General features: G+C 45.0%; 2 protein-coding genes across 2 annotated transcripts in view; one reads left to right on the forward strand and one right to left on the reverse strand.

The window, feature by feature from the left end:
- ALS2CL (ALS2 C-terminal like) overlaps window positions 1-4,900 on the forward strand; it is a 50,977-nt gene extending 46,077 nt beyond the window's left edge. The window contains exons 24-26 of the mRNA XM_082498977.1: window positions 1,308-1,457; window positions 2,713-2,809; window positions 3,503-4,900. Of these exons, the coding sequence (XP_082355103.1) occupies window positions 1,308-1,457; window positions 2,713-2,809; window positions 3,503-3,574 (319 nt within the window). The 3' untranslated portion in view covers window positions 3,575-4,900. The remainder of the gene's footprint in view (window positions 1-1,307; window positions 1,458-2,712; window positions 2,810-3,502) is intronic.
- Window positions 4,901-5,024: 124 nt separating this feature from the next.
- On the reverse strand, window positions 5,025-13,363 carry JMJD4 (jumonji domain containing 4; the record flags this gene model as incomplete). Its single annotated transcript, XM_082498976.1, has 6 exons — window positions 5,025-7,293; window positions 7,913-8,059; window positions 9,404-9,671; window positions 11,091-11,216; window positions 12,321-12,486; window positions 13,099-13,363. The coding sequence occupies 6 exons, from the start codon at window positions 13,361-13,363 to the stop codon at window positions 6,982-6,984; spliced, it is 1,284 nt and encodes a 427-aa protein (XP_082355102.1). The 3' UTR covers window positions 5,025-6,981.
- Between the last annotated feature and the right edge of the window lie 7,984 nt (window positions 13,364-21,347).

Below are 21,347 nucleotides of genomic sequence, written 5' to 3' on the forward strand. Positions count from 1 at the left end.
ACATTCCTACACAACATCTGACTTTGAAATAGAGTTCACTCATGTCGGTGTGCACAGCAAATTGGGCCTGGCTGTGACTGCCTGGTCAGGATAGAGCCCATTGCTGTGGACACATGGAGCTTCATGAGGGTTATCCATCCAGTGTGGCATCCCAAGATGTTAATGTAAAAAAGCAGAGCTCAATTTAAGAAGCTCATCTTGATTTATTGGCTTGAAGTCCAGCCTAGGGGATGGTGCTGCAATAATAAGTGGAAAGAAAGATAAAAGGAAGGAAAGGAAGTGTTGTGGGATCCGTCGGACAGGAGCTCTCAGGTCCCTAAGAACACTAGTCCTGGTGAGAGCCTCCCTCTGAAAGCCAATGTGACTTCTCTTCTGGGGAAGGCAGCACAGGCTACGTGTACCTTTGCAAGGGTGTTACAGGAAGAAAAAACACCTTATAGATGTGACAACTGGATTAGTCCCTCACAAGAGCAATATCTTGATGGAACTGTCCAAAGTGGTTCATCTCACACTCTTTTAGCTTTTATTTGAGAGACGTAACTGAGGTTAGTCCTGTCTAAAATGAAAGACTGACACTAGGGCGAGCAGGTCATACTCAGGACTTGGGAAGGACATGGACCTGTTGAAGTGGGTCCAGAGGAGGGCCACGAAGATGATCCGAGGGCTGGAGCACCTCTGCTCTGAGGACAGGCTGAAAGAGTTGGGGGTATTCAGCCTGGAGAAGAGAAGGCTCCATAGACACCTTATAGCGGCCTTCCAGTACCTAAAGGGTGCCTACAAGAAAGCTGGAGAGGGACTTTTTACAAGGCCATGTAGTGATAGGATGAGGGGGAATGGCGTCAAACTGGAAGAGGGGAGATTTGGATTAGATATTATGAAGAAATTTTTCACAATGAGGGTGGTGAGACACTGGAACAGGTGTCCTGGAGAAGTTGTGGCTGCCCCGTCCCTGGAGGTGGTCAAGGCCAGGTTGGACAGGGCTCAGAGCAACCTGGTCTAGTGGGAGGTGTCCCTTCCCATGGCAGGGGGGTTGGAATTTGATGATCTTTAAGGTCCCTTCCAACCTAAACCATTCTATGACTCTAAGGTCCATCTGGGTGGTGTTACACTCTGGTGATGCCTGCTGGCACAACCTTGTTGACTCCTTTTTGGTGCAGCCATTTGAGATGATTGATGGACGTTTTTTGTAGCATGACAGTCTGCTGTGAGTTTTGTGTTTATTTTCTTTTTTTTTTTTAGTTCTTCTGCTTTATCTCTTTAGCTGTGTAGTGGAAGCATTTTTGATATGGCTGTTTTCACACTGACAGCACCACAGTGGATCCCCGGGAAAAGCTGGTGATCCTCCAGAAGACGTATGAGGAGATAGAGAGCACAGTGTCTCGGGTAGTGGAGAAGGACTACAAGCTCCCTATGGATGACCTGTTGCCCCTACTGATGTATGTTGTATCCCGAGCAAAGTAAGTGGAAGCTTTTTGTTTCCCAGTCCCATTGTTGTGTGATACCTCAGTCAGAGAAAGGACAGCCATGTTTCCTTGTTGGAGACATGGATGGTGGGACTGAAGGCACCCTCATGCAGTTTGCTGTGACACCAAGCTGTGTGGAGCAGTTGACATACTGGAGGGGAGGAATGCCATCCAGAGGCACCTGGACAGGCTGCAGAGATGGGCCCATGCCAACCTCATGAAGTTCAACCAGGCCAAGTGCAATGTCCTACACGTGGGTCAGGGCAATCCCAAGCACAAATACAGGCTTGGCGGGGAATGAATTGAGAGCAGCCCTGAGAAGGACTTTGGGGTGTTGGTTGATGAGAAGCTCAACATGAGCCAGCAATGTGCGATCGCAGCCCAGAAAGCCAACCGTATCCTGGGCCGCATCCTCAGCAGTGTGGCCAGCAGGGCGAGGGAGGGGATTCTGCCCCTCTGCTCCGCTCTGGTGAGACCCCACCTGGAGTACTGCATCCAGCTCTGGAGCCCCCAACATGAGAAGGACATGGGCCTGTTGGAGCAGGTCCAGAGGAGGCCACAAAGATGCTCCAATGGCTGGAGCACCTTTGCTGGGAGGACAGGCTGAGAGTTGGGGGGGTTCAGCCTGGAGAAGAGAAGGCTCCGGGGAGAACTTAGAGCCCCTTCCAGTGCCTAAAGGGACTACAGGAAAGCTGCAGAGGGACTCTTGATCAGGGAGGGGAGTGATGGGACGAGGGGGAATGGTTTTACCATGAAAGAGAGGAGATTTAGATGACATATCAAGAAGAAATTCTTTACTGTGAGGGTGGTGAGAGACTGGAACAAATTGCCCAGAGAAGCTGTGGAGGCCCGTTCCCAGGAAGCGTTTAAGGCCACGTTGGACGGGGCTTAGAGCAACCTGGGCTGGTGGGAGGTGTCCCTGCCCAGGGCAGAGGGGTTGGAACTAGATGATCTTCAAGTTCCCTTCCAACCCAAACCATTCTATGATTCTATGATTCCAGGCCAAATGGTTTAAATGAAAGACTGGGGGTTGTGTTTTAACATGCTTTTTTCTGACCTGTATTTGGGTTTCTGTGTCCTACTGCCTGGCAGCTGTGGTGTGATGCTTTTGGTCATGACATAAAGTGGCTGGGGACTTCCTGAGTGTCCATCTCTTACCCAAGGGGACAGTCATGGGCAATGCGGTCTTACCTGCAGCTCAGATTACTGCAGAAAATAGGAACATGAAGCCTTTTTTCCTTTTTCCTAGAATACAGCACCTGGGAGCTGAAATCCATCTGATCCGAGACTTGATGGACCCCACCAATCAAGGAGGACTGTATGACTTTCTGTTAACAGCACTGGAGGTAAGGACATGTTTTCAGGAGTGACAGTTGCATGCTGCAGTAGCCTTTCTTGAGTAGTAGAGACACTGATACATTATACTCTCATTTAATTTTCTATGCCCAGCCCAGGTTATCTTCCTCCTAGTTGAGAGAATATGCTTATCTTTAATTTATAATGTTCAGATTTAATCGTTGGTCTACCCCATGGGGCAGCACAGAATCATAGAATGGTTTGGGTTGGAAGGGACCTTGAAGATCATCCAGTTCCAACCCCCCTGCCCTGGGAAGGGACACCTCCCACCAGCCCAGGTTGCTCCAAGCCCTATCCAGCCTGGCTGTGACCACCTCCAGGGATGGGGCAGCCACAGCTTCTCGGGGCAACCTGCGTCAGGGGCACACCACCCTCACAGTGAAAAATGTCGTCTTAATATCTAATCTAAATCTCCCCACTTCCAGTTTGAAGGCATTCCCCCTCATCCTATCACTACCTGCCCTGTGAAAAGTAGCTCTCCAGCTTTCTTGTAGGTGCCCTTCAATGCTGGAAGGGACTCTAAGGTCTCGCCAGAGCCTTCTCTTCTCCAGGCTGAACAACCCCAACTCTCTCAGCCTGTTGAGCTGTCGTGAAGCCCCTGGCTTCACGTTGTGTGCAAGAGACCAGATTTTGGCCCAAAGTTCCAAAGCTTCTCCTTGATGGTTGCTCTGTTCCTTGCCTAGTCGTGCTACGAACACATACAGAGGATGAGACTCCACCAAAGGGAGAACTGCCAGGTGACTCACAGCTCCTGAGCTCCGGGACCTCACGGGAGCCTCCTCTTTGCCGCACTTTCTTGACCAAACACTGTTGGATGAAGAAGCGATCAAGTCACTGCTGTTCCAGCTGCCTTTAAAAAGGGAAAAATGGTTATTTATGAGATGAAGATTTCTCGCTGAGTTTTCCTTTAGATTAGATGTGGTCGTGAAGCACAGACATACGGATGCTGTGGGCTAAAAGCCTTCAATAATCAACCTCGGCTTTTGTTTGGGAATCTCTCTGCAGAAATCGGCCCAAGGTTTCTTTTGCCCTGTAGTTTTTATTTCACCTTCCCGCAAATAGCGATCTGCCCTGAAACCTCATTTACCCGTTCTCTCAGACGCTGCGTTTGTTTTGCACTGGTGAACTGACATTAAGTGGGGGGTGGGTGGGTTATTCTATAGAAAGCGGTTAAACGAAACCACAAGAACTGTTTTGGTGGGGACTATTTCTGGCTGGCAGAAATGTGGCACGGGCAGGAGAAAGGCCATCTCCATGCTCAACCGCCCGTTCCCGGAGGGAGGTGGCTTGTCCTGTATCCCCAAGAGGAAGGTTTTTCCGGTCCCCTTCCTACCCGTGCCAGACTCAGTACCTCTCCATTGCATTGTTAAAGCTGCTATTGACTAATTTCCTGGTTTTAGGATACTTACAAGTGTATATTTATACTCTGCAGACTCCTGTTGAATCTCAGGGATGTCACACTCGCACCTTCAACATGCTTGGGCTGCTTTGTAATTCCGCAGGGGTTCGTGCGTGCCTAACAGAAAGGACATACTACGGTGTCCTGGGGTGAGAAATCTCAAATCCTGGGGAGAGAAAACATAAAACCACCCGTTTTTCTGCACCGACGGAGCTGCAAAACCACGGGTTTTCCTAAGTGCACAGCTTTGGGCTGACATACCGCCCGCTGACACCAGTGGGATCCAAATCGGATTAGAATCGGGGCTGGGTTTGACGCTGCCTTTACAAAAGGCAAATGGATCTTTGGTATCCTGTTCCTATCAGACAAAAAGAGTAATGTCTGAGTTACGTATTTAGAGCAAAAGCTCTTTTGAACTAGATTTTAACCTGCCTTTGGTGTTTTTTTGTTTTTTTTTTTTGTTTTTTTTTTTTTTTACAGTTTAACTTTAAATTGTCCAGGTCTGTGACTTAAGGAAAACAAAACAAAACTCTACAGGTTGTTTCCTCCTGTTTATCACAAGTATTATGCTTTAATAAATAGTACACTGATTACAATAGTTAATATATTGGTATAAGAGTATCCTAATGTATGTTTTACAGTAACTTTGTATTTAAATAAAGCTGTTTTAATTTTTAAGAGAGATTCCAGGCTTGCACACTTCTTATTCCAATATTGTTGCCGTCTTCAGATACTTGAGAATTTGCTTCCCTCTCTTTGACTTCAGAAAACGCGTGGCTCCCTTACCGCCTTGATCGTTCACAGGCATGGAGACTTTGAACTACAAATTAGTTTCCTAACATAATTGTAAGAGGGACTGAATCAATAAAACGAATTTTCACGCTTCTGTTCCCTGCTGAAGCAGCAAGGACAACACGGCTTAAACTTTTAAGATAATTTCCTGCAATTAAACTACTATTTTTCTTACCCCGTTGTCTCGCTCTGATCACACTAAGCCTTAGCAGGCGTTAAGAAGGATGGCTGTTACACATCTTCAGAGACGGAGATGCTGTGGCACAGAGAGAGCTGAGGCCAGGAGCAAGTGAGAGTGAACCCCTTTTATAAAACAGCAGTGTTTAAAGCGGTTGGTGCCAATACCAGTTGCACAGCACGCAGCGAGACTGGGAACTACAAGACCAAACTCACGCTTTCCTACCACTGCAGTGATTGTCAGCTTTAAGCCATTGTTCCTCCCCTCTGTGAAATCTCGCCTTATTTGTATAAGGAAGAAAGCTCCAGCTGCCTGTAAGCAGCCCGGAGTAACAGCTGTGAGCTTTTAATTTTGCTTAAAACTGGCAGTTTTCCAGTCTAAAGAAACACCCTGCCAGGAAGTTGAGTCACTGAGATGTAGTCACAGCTGGTTTTTTTTTGTTGTTTTTTTTTTTTTTTAAAAAAAAAAGTTTTGTTTTCTCCATACTGCATTCTTCCATGCTTTAGGTATTGATTTTTTTAATTTCAGGTACTGCTTCTTAGTCAAAATGCAGAATTTCTACTAGAAAACAGGACATGCAAAATGCATGCGTGTACAAACTCCACAGGATTATCTAGAAAACAAGGTGATTTTTCAGCCTACTGAAGATTTCTACTATTGCACTTTCTAAATGTATGGTTATTAGTGGCTCTTACTGGTCATCTGGTTGAAAATGGAGGAAGTTCTTCATCAGTAATTCAAGTGAGCCCTAAAGGGGCAACTAAGGTAACAGTGTGCAGCCATTTGTGCTTCTGGGCTTTCTCACCAACCAGTAAAATACTCTTTTAGCCCCAGGGTAGCATTCAGGTTGCAAATTGTGCTGTGTAACCATGCAGTTAGTGCTATTGGGTGCGTTAACAGCATGGCTTTTTTTTTTTTTTTTTTTTTTTAGGAGAGAATCTGAGGCTACTTGCGAGCTTCCCTGATGAATCAAATCTCTGCTTGATAAAATACCGTGCCTTGAAATAGCGTGTGGAAATGTGAGAGTACATTCAGGCTCCTCCTTTTGAGCTTGGGTGGATCACATGCTGAAATTCTTAGTAGCAGATTTGCTATCAGGACTCCAGCTTCCTCATCTGTTAAATGGAATCCTGCAGGCCCTGGAGCAGTAGGAAGGCTGACTCTTCCGGAGACTTTTAGCTTTAGAGAGATGCCACTGTACAGGAAAACAGCACAGTCAGCTCTTCTGCGTCCAGGCTCCAGCTGTTGAGCCAGCTCAGGCTTCAAGGGAAGCTAACTAATTAGGGTCCCCTAATATTGAAAAAAGAAAAAGAAAGGCTGAGCTGCACCTGGAAGCAGGGCAGGTCTTAAAGAAATTTAGGTGTGACCAGACAAAGCAGCACTTAACTGCTGGAGCCTGCAGTGCAGGTTTGCTGTCAGCAGCAGAGGGAATACAGTGCAGAACCCTGCAATCTCAGCTTTTAGACCTTACAGCTCTAAATTCGACCCAGAGAGAATTTCTGTTCCCCCTCCCTGAATGCATACCCATCAGCAGGGCTCGTAAGATAATACTAACGTGATCTGGCTTTTCCCTTTATCTGAGATTATTTTTTTTCTTTCCTAATTACTCCGGCTACCCCAATGCTGTCAGCTTAAAAAGTAGTCAGCCTTCTTATGAATGTGTTCTCTCCCCACTCTATATTAAGGCTCTTCGTACTCAAACTGCAACGGCTATTAAACAGGGAGGATTCAGTCTTTGACAAACACCCATTTTGCAAAAGGTTCATTTTACAAAGAACTGAATAAATAGGAAGTTAGAGTAGCGCTGTATCTATTGCTGCTTTCAAGTGGTGGAGTAATGCCTCCGGAGGTGGAGAAAGTGACGTCAGGTCTAGTTTCTTGAAATCTTCATTAGCACTCAATGATGTTAACACCTTCACAGTCCTCTTTAAATCAAACACCGCGTGGAGCATGCCCAAGGTGGAAATGGCAGCTTTGGGAGTGTTCTTTGCCGAAGCTTCATCATCGAGGCCCTTTTCCAAGACAGAAATCCTGTTCTCTGCAATAACTTTGAGGAAGTTGTAGAACTCCTTGTAGTCTATACCCGTGCAAGACTTCATGATCAACTAAGGGAAAAAAAGGCAGCATTGAAATAGAAACAATTCTCTTCTATTTCCAGCAATAATTACAAAAACATATTTTATCAAGCTAATAACTATCTGGAATAATAATTTATTTTTATCATTCATTATCTATTTTTAATCATTTTTTTTGGTAATTGCCCAATGGCACTAAAATTCTTTACCTGGCTTGAAATGCCACTAGCCCCAAAAGCAACAGTCTGTTTCTTCTAAGTACTAAAGGGCTGTGTTTTCTCAAACTGTTTTTGAAGGATATCAACCTAGCAGCAGTGACAGCCTCCAGCAATAAACTTTACATTTGTCTCAAGCTTAAGATTTTGGAAGCATACAAAGTATAACACTGCTGAATATAGTTACGTGTTCTGAAAGCATCACTTTGCAGACACAGAAACCTGCTGCCACCATCACCTTAGTTTTGCTTGTTTCAGATTCACTGTTTCATCATGAATGGTCTTCAAACCAGTTCTTCTGAGTGGGTTCAGTCTTATCGGTTCTGTTTACGCTTCTGTTTTATAAAGGGGGATGTAATAAAGTGGTGCAATGCACCCCGGAAATACGTGATCCTCTAACAGGGAGTCAGGAAGACAGCATCACGTTGTTGTACCTGGCATTGTAGGTGCCAATCATCTATAGGGTCCTTCCATTCATTGATTTCCCGTTGGACAGCTGCTAATTCATCCTGCAGGAAGCACCACATTATAGCCACGTTGCAGCCATTCACCCAGTTGTGGTTAACGGAAATGGTATCCTCCTGAAGAAATAATTTAAACGATTACTAGGCTCTACACAGGAAAGGGTGAGAAAACAGCTGTAACAACACCAATGCTGCAAAACGTAAAATCATATTCCTCAGCAACAGAAATACATCTTTGGCACCAATATTGAGTTAGCAATGTGCCCCGGTGGCCAAGAAGGCCAATGGCATCCTGGGGTGCATCAAGAAGAGCGTGGCCAGCAGGTCGAGGGAGGTCGTCCTCCCCCTCTACTCTGCCCTGGTGAGGCCACATCTGGAGCACTGTGTCCAGTTTTGAGCTCCCCGGATCAAGAAGGACAGGGAACTGCTGGAGAGGGTCCAGCAAAGGGCTATGAAGATGATGAGGGGACTGGAGCATCTCTCTGATGAGGAAAGACTGAGGGACTTGGGGCTTTTTAGCCCTTTTTTTGGGGAGATCTTATAACTCCTTAAAGGGAGGGTGCCGGGGGATGGGAACAGGCTTTTTCAGTGGTGTCCAGTGACAGGACAAGAGGTAATGGGCACAAACTTGAACATAGGAAGTTCCATCCAAACATGAGGAGGAATTCATTCCTTTGAGGGTGTCAGAGCACTGGCACAGGCTGCCCAGAGAGGGGGGGGAGTCTCCCATTCTGGAGATGTTCCAAACCCGCCTGGACACGGTCCAGTGCAACTGCTGGAGGTGCCCCTGCTGTGGTTGGGGGTGGGACTGGGGGAACTCCAGAGGGCCCTTCCAACCCTCACCAGTCTGTGAGTCTGTAATATCACCACCGTGCTGAAAGGCTGTGTCTTTCTAATGTCACTGAACAATCAAATCTTGCTTCATGCTGTAAAGTGGCAAATGCCTCTACTTCCTCTGTCCGAGCGCACCTTTTAAGGGCACAAAGGTGGGAGAAGGTAGTGGGGAGAAAGGAACAAGGCAGGCTGTTAATTTTTGTTTGTAATCACGAAGACCAATTTGTTAGCATTTTCCATTATTAAATTACAGTTTACAGTTAGAAACCAAGATTAACAGCCTCACCATAAGTCCATCTCACCTAGCATCCTACTTCTTAGTGACTAGTGGCACCTAATGAGGAAAAGCATAAGTAAAGAGGGTTCAGACAGCATCTTCAACTGTACACTCTTTCAGGTTCTACTGGTCAATCACCTAAGGAGCTTATGAGTTCAGGCTTGCTTTTAGCTGTCATCTTGCGCAGCCACCGATAGACCTTTCCTCCATGAACCTCTCTAAACTTTTTTGCAGCCCCGTTAGACTTTTGGCATCCACAACATGCTGCGGCAAAAAAAGTTTGTTCTGATTCAAGCCTGCTGCCTGCTTATCACTCTGTGTTATGAAAAGGTTGGTATCAGTTATCTTACCAGATTGTAAACTTGATGATGCCATCCACTGGGGATGAAGACTATTTCCCCTGCTTCTTGCACGATTTCAACAGGGGGTTGACTTTGGTTGTAGCGAGGGTAAACACTCCTGTCCTGAAGACTGGGTGCAGTCACGTCAAAGGGCAAGTTGCCATGGCGGTCTTTGAGGTACTCCTCCTGTCCTGCAGGGTACAACAGCCACTTCTTTCTCCCGCATATATTGGCTGACCAGCTATAGGAACGGAAGACATCGGCATGGAATGGAGTCCTGTGGGGCAAATCAGAGGTTTAAGTAAAGATAACACTTGTAAGATGAATTGAAGTATCTGAGAATCACATATCACAGAAATCAATCTTTACTATGCAAACCTGATCCCAAACTGTCATCCTCTTAATTTAATTTTGACTGCTTTAAGTATTAAAAGGCCACTATATCTACACAGAATCGCACAATGGTTTGGATTGGAAGGGACCTTAAAGATCATCGAGTTCCACCACCCCTGCCATGGGCAGGGACACCTCCCACCAGCCCAGGTTGCTCCAAGCCCTGTCCAATCTGGCCTTGAACACCTCCAGGGATGGGGCAGCCACAGCTTCTCGGGGCAACCTGTGCCAGTGTCTCACCACCCTCGCAGTGAAGCATTTCTTCCTGATATCTAATCTAGATCTCCCCTCTTCTAGTTTGAAGCCATTACCTCTCGGTCCCACCACCACATGCCCTTGTAAAAACTCCTCCCCATCTTTCCTGTAGGCCCTTTAGGGACTCAAAGGCCACTATAAGGTCTCCCTGGAGCTTTCTCTTCTCCAGGCTGAACAGCCCCAATCTCTCAGCTTGTCCTCACAGGAGATGTGCTTCAGCCATCTGATCGTCTTTGTGGCCTCCTCTGGACACGCTCCAACAGGTGTGTTGGAGGCCCCAGAGCTGGAGGCAGTATTCTAGGTGGCATCTCACCAGAGTGGAGTAGAAGGGCAGAATCCCTTCCCTCGCCCTGCTGGCCACGCTTCTTTTGATGCGGCCCAGGATGCGGTTGGCTTTCTGGCCTGTGAGTTCACATTGCCAGCTCATGTTGAGCTTCTCATCAACCAACACCCCCAAATCCTCCTCCTCAAGGCTGTCCTCAATCCATTCTCTGCCCAGCCTGGATTTGTGCTCGGGAGTATTGCAGTGTTTTATAGCACCTCTGCTTCTCCATCAGTTAGTTTTGAATCAGCCACAAATACCTCAATGGCAGGAGATTCTGTGATGTGAACTGATGAGAATACTGTAACGCAACTTTATCACCAATGCTGGACTTAATTTTTCACCTCCAAAATATTTGCCCAACTCATCAGTGCCCCTCCAAGGCTTCTGTTGACTCTGCAAATCACAGGAGGCTGATGATCCCCATGGAGTTTCTGCTCTAAAACCTTATATAAACTAGTTGACAACTTTTCCAGATTTTGTGAGCACAATTCAGGGCTGTTTGGAGTGTAAATCACCTCTGACTGCATAAGGACAGCTCACATCCAGAACCAACTGAGCTGCCTGAGAAATGAAACTGGTTCTGTTTAGGTACAACACTATACAGTACGGTCACACTGCCTCTGAAGCATCATGCTATCCTGAAGGACAATATGATAATCCCCTGTAATATTAATCTTAAAAAAAAAAAAGTGTGTAAGAATGACAGAAACCGCACTGCCTTACCATGAACCTTTAGGTCCCATGTAGACAAACCGGTAATCATCCACCGCTATAGCATCCCAGTATTCATTCAGCCAGTCGGAGGAGAAATACACGGGGGTTGTATAAACATCTTGCTCGGGGAAAGCTCTTAAAAAGATAATGTGTTGGAAATTGGTCTCAGAAAAATGTAGCATTGCTCTTTCTACTTCAGTTCCCAAGACCCAGATACAGAGACCGATCAGTCTCTAGCAGGTCATTAATACTTTGCTACCATCTCCTTTATATCATTGACAACTCTGAGTTGCATGCAAAATGCACACAAGAGTGCTTTTCTGTCTCCCAGGAAAGCTGTGAAGGTTAAGTACTATTTGGAAGACTCCTTCTAATTATGGCAAAGACAGTTCCTAATAAACACATTCTCTTCAGATGAGATGCCTGCAGGACTGGTTGTCCAACCGAGTGACAGGTTGGGGGTGTGAGGGTTAGGAGGGAAAATAGGCTGTGGGATTTTGACAAGTGTATGGCCTCCTCCTGCAGGATATGCTGCCCCTTTCCCATCCTAGGCTGCATGTGCAGACTTTCTACAGCCAGCCACAGCACCGGTGTCTGGGAAAGCAGACACACAGAGAGGCAGAGATTGAAAAATTTCCTCTATTCTAAGTCACTGGCACACTCAAAAATGAAAATGAGCTGGTCACCAGGCGGATTAGGAGCAGGATGCATTTAAGGAAGAAAAGATTTGAGTGAAAAGACATAAAAGTCCTACAAAGACATGGAGAATGGGACAATACCTCCACCTCGCAAGCAGCAGGTTGGAGGAAATAGGGTGAAGAGAACTGTAATGACTGGGAAAGTTAACAGGAAAAAAAAAAAAGGATAATAAAGGATTATAACTCACAACTCACACGCCCACTGAGTTAGACATAATTAGAAATGCTCCCCTTCTTCTTAAGAAGTGAGGTTTGCATGTAGCAGCCAAACAAAAGCCAAATGTTCCAGCCACACAATTTCCACAGGGATAACATACAGTCATTTAAAACAGAGATGAAAAGGAAAGTGTTCAAGAATGTCAGCCTCTTCAGGAAGGATCTTGCTGTGTGAAGTATGCCAAGAACTGTGCAGCATAAGACTGATATTTTGGTGGGCAGGTGCTAACAAAAAGCACTGCTGGCATTTAAAGTTGAATGTTAAGGCTCCGTGGCAGCTCTCTGCTGTGGACGGTATGCAGGGGATTCCGTGGCGCTCTCTTACCTGCTCAAGTGCCAGTCCTTCAGATAAAGGCACCCTCGGGATGAACGGTAGCCATTTTTAATGTACTCTTTCCAGTACTTTACGTACTCCTTGAAGGGGAGCTGCTCCTTTGGGTTAGAATTATACTCCTTGACATCACAGTTGGCAACAGGTACCACAGCCTCTCCTGAAATATAAACTCTTTAAGCCCGCATGGGGACAGAATAACTGATGCTGAAACTGAACTCCCTTAACCTTATGTACTGCAGCAGCCTGTAAGACCTAGGCCCTATCATGCTAAGCACAGTACAAACACATAAAACAACAACCCACAGCCCAGCTCTCCCTCCCAACCATCATTCTTGGCAAAAATGGTTCAGACCAGAAGTTATTTATTCAATGTGACCTGAATTTTCCTCTTAAACTACATTTGGAGTGGGATATTGATTTGTATTAAATATGCTAATGTTTTTCAGCCTGAAGAAATATTTCACTGTAACTACAGAATATTTACCTCTTGCCTGGGGAAAGTGTCAGGCTGCTCTTGAGGTTAAAGTTAAACAAGTATATAAATTGGTATGGTTAAATTACACAATACTTTTTATTTTATTTCATTACAGCAATACATTTGAGATTGGAATCTGCAAAACATAAAGTGTAAGTAAGTATAGAAAATGCACGTGTTAACTTAGAAAAAAGTCTGGAGAATTACTTGGTTTTGTCTAGTGGTTCTATTCCTAAGGTTAAAATAAAAAAAAAGCTGTGTGGTTTTAATTAGGTATTGAATGCCATGACTTACCAAACTTCTGCAGCAGATGATCAAAGTTAGGTTTTCCATCCCAAGTAACCCAATTTCTCCTGCTGCCCCAGTCTTCAGTGAATTTCGCTGAGAAAATACAGGGATGGTTGGGAATCAAATAATCCCGAAAAAAGTCCGAGTAAGTGAATGATTCTACTTTTTCAATAAAGTCAACGTGTCCTCCGGGGAGGCAGAATGCACCCTGAGATGAACTGTTGTAGTCACGAAAGAAGGCAGTGGAACAGGCGAATGTTGCCCTGTCCATGCAGGCTGGATTCCTTTCCTGGCTTAGCCAAGACAGCGTTCACCAGATGCTATCCTGTTACGCTACGGCAAAAAAACCTGCTTTAAAATGTGGCTTGAGTCTCTAAATCCATGAAAACTCACAGGAAGATATAAGCGTCCAGAGGTAAAAGAAGAAGTCATGCGGGAGCATCCCACCACGTTGGGCTAATTAGGATTTTCCATAGTTTATAAAGTTCAATGCTGGTGGGATATCTGACAACACAGTCACCCTACGGATGGTGAAGATGTTGCTCTTCCCTCATCACCTTCTTGCCAGGGCGACCACACTCTCTGGGGTCAACCAGCAAAGGGTGATTCCTTCCTAAAACAGCAGAAACATTATTTTCAGAGGGATGTCACTGCTAAATTGATTAATTGAAGGTGAAGGGAAGGAAACCCCCTAAATATTTGGGGGCCTGGGAAACCGCTGCAGCCCAGCAACTGTACTGGGGCTCACCCCTTTGTCAGGAGAAGATATAAACTCTGGCAACCCCCCAGCCTCCTCTACGCGCCGGACAATACAATAAGTTCAAAAAAAGGTAAATAATAGTGAATAAAAAGGAGGTGCCCAGGGAAAAGGTGGGGGGACTGACCACAGAGAGGGAGGGAGGAGGCCCGAGGGCAAATGAGGCCACATAACCTGCAGGGATGGGCTTCAGGAGAGGGGTGACACCGGGGGTGAAGGGGAGACCAGGCCGCTCGGGGAGGGGGGAAGGGGGGAATGGGCCGCCATGCGGCGGTTGCCCCCTCAGGGAGCTCCAAGGCGGAAGGGGGGGGGAACGGGACGGAACGGGACGGGACGGGACGGGACGGGACACCCGGACGTCACAGGACGTCGCACACGCCGTCCCCTCCTTGGCTTCTCGTTCCGCCCCCGCGCTTCCGCGGGAGCGGAGAGGACAGCGAGGGAGGGATACTCACCCCCCTGCCCCGCCGCGGGGGCAGGACCCCGGGCCGAGCGGCGGCGGTGGAGATAGGAGGGGGCCGGAACGTCGCGGCCGCTCACGGAACCTCAGCGCTGGACAGGCGGGGCCCGGGGGGGAAGGGAGAAAGGGGAGCGCAGCGGCGCGGCGACTCAGCCAATAGGAGCGGTCGGCGGGCGCATGCGCAGAGCGTCGATGCGGGGGACGGCGGGGCGGGAGGCGGGACACAGCCGGAGGGCTGCGCGGTGCTGAGGGAGGTGCGTGCGGGGCCGGGCCGCCGAGGGGGCGGGCTGGGGGAAAAAGGGAGGCTTGTGGGGGTCTAACAAATGTCTGAGGGGAAGGCGGAGGTTGGTAGTGTATGGGTAGGGGTGTAGGAAGGGTGGTTTGGCCTAAGCTTGAGGGGAGGCTGAGGGTGGAGGTTGGCCTAGGCGAAGGAATGGGGGTCTGGCCTAGATTGGGGGGGAGTTATGGGAACGGGGATTTGAATATCTGACTTATAGGTAGGGGAAGGGTAGAGGTGCGGGTCGGTCTCTTCTCGCAAATAACAAGCAATAGGACGAAAGTAAATGGCCTCAAGTTGCACCCGGGGAGGTTTAGGATAGGTATGAGGCAAAATTTCTTCACTGAAAGAGTTATAACCACTGGAATAGGCTGCCCAGGGGAGTGGTGGAGTTACCATCCCTGGGGGTATTTAAAAGATGGGTAGATGCGGTGCTGAGTGACATGGTTTACTGGTGGTTTTGGTAGTATTAGATTAACGTTTGGACTTGATGATCTTAAAGGTTTCTTCCAACCTCTACGATTGTATGATTCTGTGACATGAAGTGGGGGGTGGGTCTGGCTGTGGGAAGCCTTTGGGTCTTAGCCTGGAGAAAAGGAGGCTGAGGGGAGACCTCTCTCTCTACAGGTCCCTGAAAGGAGGGTGTAGCAAGGGGGGGTCTGTTTCTTCTACCAAGTAACAAGTGATAGGACAAGAGCAAATGGCCTCAAGTTGCGCCAGGGGAGGTTTAGGATGGATATTAGAAAAAATTTCTTCACAGTAAGGGTTGTCAAGCATTGGAACAGGCTGCCCAGGGCAGTGGTGGAATCACCATCCCCGGGGCTATTTAAAAGATGAGTAGATGTGGTGCCGAGTGATACGGTTTAGTGGTGGGTTTGGCAGTGTTAGATTAATGTTTGGACCTGATAGTCTTAAAAGTCTCTTCCAACCAAAATGATTCTATGATTCTATAAAGTGTGTGGGTTTGAATAGAATGGACTATTTCAGTTGGAAGGGACCTATAGCAACCATCTAATCCAACTGCCTGACCAGTTCAGGGTTGACCAAGTTAAAGCATGCATGTTATTAAGGTCATTGTCGAAACGTCACTTAAACACAGACAGGCTTGGGGTAACAGCTACCTCTCTAGGAAGCCTGTTCCAGTGTTTGACCACCCTCTCGGTAAAGAAATGCTTTCTAATGCCCAGTGCAGACCTGTCTTGGCACAGCTTTGAACCCCCTCCCCCCCATCCTATCGCTGGATCCCAGAGAGAAGAGATCAGAGAGCTCTAGAGATCAGTTTGCCCTAGAGCTGTGGCAGAGGATGAGATGAGGATTGTGGTGGAACCTGGCCTAGCAGTGAAGGAGAGAAGAGGATTTTGGGTGACTGACCTGTGGCTTTCCCTAGTAGGACTAGGGAAAGAATGGGGTGTCTTCTAGCACTGGGGAAAGGCCAGGGACTGGGGAAAGATCTGGTGTAGTGCGTGACTATGTTGTTTGGGGCAAGGAGGAGGAAGACTGTCTTTGTACTGGGGAAAAGGAAGAGAAAGGGATGGAAATGTTTTTTTGGAAGGGGGTAGGTCTAGCTTTGGGTAAGGAAATATATGGTCTTGGGGTTGGCATTAGGGAAGGGAGTGAGTTGTGGGAGAAAAGAAGGCGGACAGAGGAGGGTTCACCTTGAGGTGGGGCAGAAGTGTAGATGTGTCTGTGTTTTGGGTTGGAGAGGTTGAGACAGGGTCAAAATTGAAAGGAAGGCTGATGAGGTTTAACCTTAAAACTGTAGGGTCTGGTGTGGGTTAAAGGATGGGAACTGAGGCAGTCCCATACTTAAATGTATTTGGGAGAGGCTGGTGGGACTTTGGTCTTCTATAAAATTGCTTTGTATGAGAAATGGAGTTGGATCAAAATGTTTTTTCCATAGAAGGTTGGAAACATTTTGATGTGGAGAAGCCCCTCAGTCAAGAGTCGTTCTTCAGTGGGGATCTGTTGATCTTTTGAGACAAGGGGAGCTGAATTTCTCTATGTGCCTTAGTAGAGAGGTACTGTGTGTCTTTGCTGCACGTCTTGGAGGGTCACCCCTGAGTACTTTGTGTCTTGTAGCATCATTTGGAGAATCGTAGAGTTAGAAACCTAGTGGTATTGCATTGCATCTTAGGCCTTTAGATAAAAAAGAGGGGAGAGTCACTTGATAGTCCATATAAACATTTTTATTATGAGGGTTGTTGAGCTCACAGAAGTGTTAAACTTATCATTTGCCAGATGGTAGTTTTGGGAATAAACCACCAAAGATAATGACCTTATGGAAATTTCAGCCATGAAGGAGGAGAAAAAAATAAACAAACACTAACACGTTAGAAATGTGTGCAGAAATGTTCTGCAGATGAGAAAAATCTGTGACTAAGTTTTGGAGGCTCTGAGGTAGACATGTTGTGAAGGGATGGTGTTCTGCTCATGAGCTGACAGTACCTTCTCCCACAGTGTGTAGCATCTCCTCACACCTGGGGTAATTAGTAATGCTTCCATTTCATTGAACGATCTCAAAACACTTCACAAGAGAAGGTGAGTCACCTCCTTTTTATAGAAGCAGCCCTGAGTTATGTGTTAGCTAAAGAATTTATACAATGTTGTGGTGACACTGCCGGAAATATCATCCACATCTCTTTGCTGCTAATCCTGGTTCTTGCTCTGTGCGGCTGTGTGTAGCTGTGTATGGTACTGCACTCTGTTTGGGGGTCACATGTGTCAAAAAGACAAACTCTTTGCTAAAAAAAGAGGTGATTTACAGGATGTAGATAATGTGTTGATGTTGGGGAGCCCAGACTGGGAGAGACTGCATGTTGTCATCTGGTCTGTAGATAAATGTGTAGGCAAACATATATTACTTTAAAAAAATGTGTAGGAATTTATTGTGAAATCATTTTGATATCTCTTCTTCCATTGTGTGTAAGGAAGTGGTTTAAGGACTATAAGCCTCTTGAGTTTATAAACCTATTCTTGGTTGTGTTTACAAGTAATTTAAAGCCATTTGTTTATTATTTTTTTCCTTTCCATGGTATTCTAAAGGACTTGCATCTGTTCGTTGTTGGGGGTTTCTCTGTTTGTTGTGGGTTTTGGTTTGTGTTTTTTTTTTTTTTTTTTTTTTTCTTTTCTGGATGGGAATACTGAAATGGTATGTTTTATTGCAGATGAGGCTTTTTTTCAGTGTATTTTACAAAACCATGGATATTCCATGTCTTGTAATATAAGGAATTTCTAGTCATGTTTTAGGAGGAGTAGAATAGTGAATGACATAATGCTGAACTTCAGGGGGTGGTGTCACAATAAAGTGATGGGATGAGGAGGGGAGAGAAATGCTGAGTTTTGAGTAATATTATAGGAAACCAGCTGTGTAAGTGGCAGAAGGCCTTTAGCTCAGCGTTTCTGAAATGGGATTGTCAAAACTTCAGGAAATATGGGGGGGAAACCATATCTTCTCATTTTGAAGGAGAGTAGCTGAGCTAGTTGGTCTTTAGCGGTGAGCTCACTGTTTACATCAGAGATTAAGTTGGTGTATTTAATGTTGCTTTTCATTGCACAGTTCAAATATGATGAGGAATCCTCTACGTAGGTAATAATACAACCTAATAAGAGAGAAGCTGAGGCAAGGTTCTGATTCATCTACTGGCAGCACTCTGCCTTTTATAAGATGAAAAAGTTTCTTTAATATCAACTTGAGGAGAATAGAATTACAAAAGTAATAGTAAAAAAAACTGTAATCACCGGCTAATGCCCTACATCATACGACACAATGCATGAGTATCACAGGTGAAGTACATATTTAATGCCTTTTACCAGATAACTTCAAATAGTTGTGACTGTTTCTTCTTTTTTTTTTGGTAAATTGGTAAATTTTCTCATGTGTTTTAATCTGATTCCTTGAAGATGTATTAAATTATAGTATGCTGTTGAATGTTCATAAATAGTAGCTATGTTCTGTACCATTGATGACTGTTTTCGCTGTTGAATAAAATCCATCTTGGTTATCCTTACATACATCTATACTTCTGCAAGGTTTAAGTTTCTTTGAGAAAGGAGACGCCCCCCCCCCCCAAAAAAAAAAAAAAAAAGTCATGCAGATCTGATGGCAATTAAAACATCATTATATTGGGGAAAATGTGCTGGAACAATGAATGGATTTCATTACCAGATAGGTTTTTGCTTGGAAATTCTGGCCTCAGGCACAGAAAGGAGCTGACTATCAGGCAAAACCTTTAAGCTCTCAGGTGAGTCAAAAGACATATGACCCAAGGCATGTACACATATATATACACACAGGTCAAGTGACTGCTTCGTTTCTTCTCCTGGACTGAGGACTTGTTTTACTCTTAGATCCAGGGTTAAAAATACATTCTCTATTATTTATGTTTTTCCTTTTGGTAACGGGAATAGTAGGATTTTTGCTTTAGCTTCAGGGTTTTTTTTACCTGCTCTTTTGGACTCTGAAGAGAAAGAAATACTCAGGGGAAAAAAAAATTCTACCTGCGGATGGACAGTTCTGTAGAGGCGGCAGCCCCCAAAATGCTGCCTGAGAGTTCTGCATCTACAGATAGAGGTAAGGAGCTTGAGATACAGTTTAGGAAGATCTTTTTTTATGGCACAGTTGTGAGACTGCACCAGACTTTGATATTTTCACAGCCTTAAGGTAGAGAGCAGGCTTGAGGGGAAATGCTGTCCTGATGGGGAGCTGGTGGTGGTTGGAGAGAGAGTTTGTGGAACTCTTAGCATGTGAAAATAGTCTCTAGGCTTAGATTTTACAGAACTTTTAAGAGTCAGTTGCTTGTTTACAGTTTTTCCTTGTCTCCCTAGTAGGGCTGTGCCTGGTTGAAGGTGGCTGTTGCCATTAGCGGGAGCTAGGAGTTGTTTTTCAGATGACATTGTGTTCTGCCGGAGCCTGTCCCGGCAGTGAGCGTTGAGAAACCTGCATTTGATTCCAGGTTTCCCTTGTGATCTTCTGCAAGGCGTATAATCTTTCGCTGCCTTGGTTTCATCATTATTTATATACATTATTTATAAAGTAACATCTCAGGGCAACAGCATGTTGTTAGCAGCGTGCCGATGTTTATGGGATTTTCAGAAGCTGGTGTAAGCAGCAAAGCCTTTGCACAGCGTGGGGGAAGGGGATGTCAGCTGCTTTGTATGGCCTGGGATCTGCAGGTTTCCTGAATGGGACGTGCTGGTTTGATAAATTAGGAGGCTGCTGATTCATTTTAAATCTTTTTTTTTCCCCATGTCTGGTGGGAGCTGTTTCAGTAAATTTCATTTGCTTCTGCGATATGTTTAGGCTACAAGGAGCTTGAGGGTGCAATACAAGATGTTGATTTTAGTTTATAATCTCTTGGCTATTGTATTTACTTCATATCTAGACAGTGTCAAACAGTTAAGCTTAATTATGATTTGTAATTTGTAAATCCTGATTAATAAAGCTATAACATGATTTCGTTTCAACTGTCATTGATTTCAGCACTGACGTAATTTATGTTGTTGTTTAAACTGACATAGTTGTGAGTTATACTAACAAAAAGGATACTGTTATCAGCACATAATTGTGTATCCATAATTGTATATCCATATTGGAAATATTTTCCACTTAAAGTATCCTGTAAAAGTCCCGGTTCTGCTTACGGCTGTTTTGGAATCCCACTGGTGCTGTTTGTTTCTTTGCAGTCACATTTGATTGATCGTTAAAAAGTATTTTTCTTTTCCCTGTTTCTTTGTGTATGACAGAAAGAAAATAACCTTTAAATAGAAATTATAATAATTGACTACTCACAAAGCCCAGTCAGGCTGGAAGAAAAACTCCCTCCATCAAATCTGTCTGATCTAACCTTGCTATAGTAGAGGAACTACCTTCTTTTTCTAGATGGAGGAATTGAGGCCAGAGCTTTTAGCTTTATTTCTTCAAATCATGGAATTATGTAGCAAATGATTGAGAAAGAAATACTATTTCCTAGAACATGTCATTGTTTTGTTGGCTATAGCTACTCATTTGAATCAAATGTCTGTGGGCTTTTTCACCCGCTCTTTGGCCCTTAGTACAGTGCAAAGTTGTTTCTCTAGGACTGTGGTTTTATTAGCCTAAAACAGATTGAGGAGTTCCACTTTAAACTCCAGCTGTTTTGTAAACTTATGGCTTAATTTCCGTTTGCATCAGTACAATTCATAATGCCATGGAAATAAGGTATAAAAAACAAAGTAAAGATTTTTGTGGAATATAGCATACCATGTGTAGTCCTTATCTCGATAGTACTGAAGTTTGAATATATTTAATGAAAGACATCATTGGAACTGGACTCAGGTTTAGAGCGCTCTACTTAAGGGATAATAATGATGCGGCAGCCTGAAAGCACTAAGTCTTCAGTGTGTGCTATAGGATTTCACACCAGTGAATTTTCACCTGAAAAAAGGACTATTAGATTTTTTTTTTTTTATTATTTGTACTAGGATTCCTAGACATTTCCTTAAGGGGAACAGATCTACGGAAGTAAAAAAGGTGTAATTAGTGTCAGTGTCAACCTAAGTGGGGATTTTGTGGTGGAGCTCTTTTCATTTATTGCGCCATACAAGTAGCAGAACACCTTGGGATAATGTGATGGTACTAATCTGTAAATTGTGCTATGATACATCAAAGGCTTTGAGAAGAAAATGAATGTGTGACTAATTAAATCACCATTACGTAACGGGCGTTCACAAAGAAGTTAGTTGAGGAACATAATTGGTCTTCAGTGTACATGCTGAATACTGGA

This window comes from Vanellus vanellus, assembly GCF_965231255.1.
Source record: "Vanellus vanellus genome assembly, chromosome: 2".
Classification (NCBI taxonomy): domain Eukaryota; kingdom Metazoa; phylum Chordata; class Aves; order Charadriiformes; family Charadriidae; genus Vanellus; species Vanellus vanellus.